This window comes from Hibiscus syriacus, unplaced genomic scaffold (genome assembly GCF_006381635.1).
Source record: "Hibiscus syriacus cultivar Baekdansim isolate YM2019G1 unplaced genomic scaffold, ASM638163v2 tig00110430_pilon, whole genome shotgun sequence".
Taxonomy (NCBI): Eukaryota; Viridiplantae; Streptophyta; class Magnoliopsida; order Malvales; family Malvaceae; genus Hibiscus; species Hibiscus syriacus.
Window position 1 is genome coordinate 302,177 of NW_024062734.1, and position 4,196 is coordinate 306,372.

The 4,196-nt window shown below is 33.5% G+C and overlaps 1 protein-coding gene across 1 annotated transcript; it reads right to left on the minus strand.

Moving 5' to 3' along the window:
* Positions 1-2,902: 2,902 nt before the first annotated feature.
* LOC120125387 (RING-H2 finger protein ATL47-like) lies at positions 2,903-3,944 on the minus strand. Its single transcript, XM_039143818.1, has one exon. It carries the CDS (start codon positions 3,501-3,503, stop codon positions 3,078-3,080), a length of 426 nt encoding a protein of 141 aa, XP_038999749.1. The 5' UTR covers positions 3,504-3,944; the 3' UTR covers positions 2,903-3,077.
* Positions 3,945-4,196: the final 252 nt, after the last annotated feature.

Consider the following 4,196-nt stretch of genomic DNA (forward strand, 5'->3'; position numbering starts at 1 on the left):
GTTATTTTATACCTATCAAAACAAATCTGTCAAATCTATCAACCACCTTTTAAGAATAATTTTGTTATTTCTCTTGGTCAAATATATCTTCTAAACTATGTGCAAACAAGCACAAATAATGGGATATAGGGAGTATAAAAATGTAATTATTTAAAATATTTAAAATAATCAAGTTCAAAGTTTTAAAATTTTGACTTTTTAAAAGTCAACAAGGGACAGTTTTTATGAGATGGAGGAGGTAATATTTTAGTTTAATATCTCTTTTGTTAAAATTTTAATTACAAACAACTAAATATGTTGTATATTATTTACGTTATAATATTATATATTATTATACATTAAATTTATGTGTTGAGTAAAAAAATATGTGATATAAATGAATTCTTATATATTGTGAATTTAAAAAATAAATCTAATCGAATTGGGTGACCAAAACGAAACAAAAACTTAAGCTTAGTGATGATTTTGAAAACAAAAATAGTTGACTGACCAAAATAGAACCGTAAAAATAGTTGAGTGACTAAATATGAAAATTACCCACATGTTTTTTAACAGAGTTAAAAGATTGAGGTAAATGAGGTAACGATTTAAATTTAAAAGGACAAAAATACTCGAAAAATACTTTGAGGGGGCAGTTCGGTAAAAATGATATAATTTAAGGGGAAAAGGTTTATTTAAACTGTTTTTTTAAAAAGTGTATAGTGGCCGAATAACACAGTACTTTGTCTGCAAGTGACAATGGGTCCGTCACAGAATTTGAAAGTCACTAATGGCCAACTTGGGCAGGTATGTGAATACTGGGCTTTATTAGTATGTGTAACCGGTTATGTATAGGAGAGATTAACAAGAGAGCTTTAGCATATGATCTAATATATCTAGTTGTTTTACTAGTTATACTAATAACTAGTTGATCAAGCGTGATGAGATATCATATCTTTTAAATAAAGTTTGTAGTTTAAATTCTAAAGTTTACAAATAAAATAAATTATGTTGAGAGGGTCGTCATTACCCTTGCAGTATTCGATCAATAAATCGAATATCAATGATTATATCAATATATATATATATATAGATGTTCTATTCAGTTAAAGTTGCTCAAGGGAACTGATACGTTGCGTGCAGTTCACTATGGCCGGGAATGAAAATGATTGTGCAATTTAATTTTCCAGTCTTTATGGAGAGTGGGTTTTATTTTTCCTAAAAGGGAAACGAGTAAATTGTTTGAAAAAAAAATAAAAGTAAAGTTTATTTTGGGATCTATTATCTTTTATAGTGTTCATGGATCTCATCACCTCGACGTAATGAGTTCTAATAAAAAAATATTTTTTATTCAAATTCATCACGTCGAGGGGATGAGTTCTAATAAAATATAACTTTTTATTAAATTTTATCACATCGTGATAAAATATTTAAATAAAAAATATTTTTTATTAGAATTCATCACATTAACGTGACAAGTTCTATGTCACTTCAGTAAATACTGTAGATGCCAAATTAAACTTTCACATGTCCTAATGGGTATTTTTTAGGGTATTGGGGAAAAAACCAGATGGGGTGGATTTTAGGTTTGGGGTGATCGCAATTTATGTCCAAACAATTCCTAGTAACTTTTCATAACATGGCAGCTCTCGAGCTGGCAAAAGATTTAGTTTTGAATCTCACGACTTTGGGCACATTAAATTCCCTAGATTTTGGTGATTTTTAAATTAATGGTTTTACAAATATAAAATGGGGATGAGGTGTTTAATATTGTTATTTTTAATTGCACATGGGCTGCCTACTCTTGAAGAACACTGGCCTGAACTTCAACTATCAAATGCCGTTTGCTCACCAAATGGTCAAAAACAGGACAAAAAGTGATCAATTGGAAATTTGCAAATGGCTCGAGTGGTTAAAAAATGGGACAATAAGAGGCCTTAGATTCTTCTTCCACCGGATCTCAATAATCCACATGCTCTTCGCTTTGTCTTTTTAACTGTGATCTCTGAAAGCTTACCAAATAAACAAATGCATGCCAGTCATGAATTCACTTTTGTTTTGACTTTTGGCTAACATTGCTGTCATCTCTGGCTGCACTTTCTTCATATACTCAACCTTCACCTGCCCATCTAATGATTTTATGCCAACAATCAGACGCCAGCAGCTTTGTCTTCTCTGATCATATCACCACGCTTCTTCTATTATGGCCATGGGAGGGGAAGGGATCAACAAATCTAATAGTCTGATATGAAAATCTTGAAAAAAAGAAGGGGACTAGAACAATTTCAAGTTTCAAGGAAGCTTTCAACCCCTTTAAACGAACTTTCTACTCTTAATGTAGTTTAAGAAGTGAGAGGTAAGCTTGGGATCGCAACTTTATTTTTATTTATTCGACTTAATTATCGACAAATGACAACGCACATTCTCTATAAATATAATTAATTAAACCCAAAATATTTAATAAGATTAATATTTCGTTTTACCACAAAATTCGAGTTAGCTAGACTTATTTGAATTAAGATAATGATTATATGACCCCACAATCCACTTACTTACGTCTGATGTCAACTTTTTTTTCTCCATATAATGGACACTCACCTAGAGTCCTTCAAACCACTTTTTTTTGGATCCCAACATCCCTCATCATACAAAGCAAACAAAGGCTCCTATTAGAACATCAAATTAAGGGAAATCATCATAGTAACAATACAAAAAAAAAAAAAAGGCTTCTCATTGAAAGCACCAGATGATTTGACCTCACAGTGTATTCTTTTTCACCCTTTCTGTATCATTCTCTTTGGCGTACAATGTTGGCAGAGGGAGAAAGGGGTAAGAGTAAATATTAGAATTTACTTTCTAATTTGCTACAAGGTAAGAACATGTTTATATTTTGTGTAGTCATAAAAGTAAGAACGTGAAGAAGCACATTCATAAAACTTACATTGCTCTGGTAAAGAATCAAGTTTTTTTTTTGAAAGAAAATAGAATGTAAAAAAGCTAAAAGAAACAGCCTAAATGATTAGATTCACTGAATTATGACTATAATGGAGTACAAAGGAACAGTAAATACCTCAGGTAACTTGATTTCTACTATCAGTTCATGGCAAACCAACAGTAACAGATGAAGAGACTATGGTATCTGAAGAAGTTGGGAAGTTACCCTTCTTTGACCATTGCCAAATCTTGGAAACAGAGAAACTTTCACCTTTACTTGTCAAGTTAATTTTTTTCCCCTCAACATCCCCATCATTTGATGAATTCCCACCCTGTCCACCTCTTCCTTTCACAAGCTTCACACGATCAGCAGTGCCATTGCTTCCTCTAGAAGGGCACAGAGTTACTTGCAGCTCATCAGCAACAACATATTGGAACGATCCCATGGAGTAACATCTCCTAGCATCCAAATTACTGCTACTGGTCTCCCCTTCTTCTCCTTCTCCTCTTCCTTTTCCATCATTTGAACTTCTAAATTTGCCTAATCTGACAGAAAGCACCCTCTTCCCAATGTCATTGCTTGATAACATAGTTTCTTCCCTTGAATACTCAAACTCAAAAACTGAGTTTTCAATTGGGAGCTCAGGTGTGAAAATGGTCCCTCTACAAAGGGGCAAGTAGAGTTAGACATCAACCATGTGTCTATGCAGTCTATATGGAAAGCATGACTACACAATGGAAGTAATCTCAGTTTGTCTTCTTCCAAGAACTCACAGAGACAAACTGCACAATCAAATGGCTCCTTCAACCCCATTATTTCCTTGTAAAGAAACACAGGCAGAGCATCTATGAAAGACTGATCTAGGCCCGAATCATGAAGATGGAAGAGTTGCTGTAACTGTCTTCGGTAGGCATCAGTCCCTGACATTTCTGGGTATCTGTCGGATTCTGATAAAGATGAGGGAGACCTGTGCTTCATGAGAAATCTTACCAGCAAATGAACAAGGCCAGATATGAAGAATATAACAGCCAAAACAACAATGATAAACAAGAAAGCTGGGCTTATTTTACTAGCTGAAGATGATGAGGGAACAGGATTCGACTGCTCCTGGTAATTATTGCTGTACGGCAATGGAGAAGAAGAGAAGAAGAAGACATTCTAGGAAACGGGCATGCTAAAACACCTGGTTCTTCAACTTTCTTGAATCAAAACAACACTGAAACCATATTTCTTAGTTCCTTTAGATTAAACCCAAACTCATAAAATAAAACGAACAAGCAAT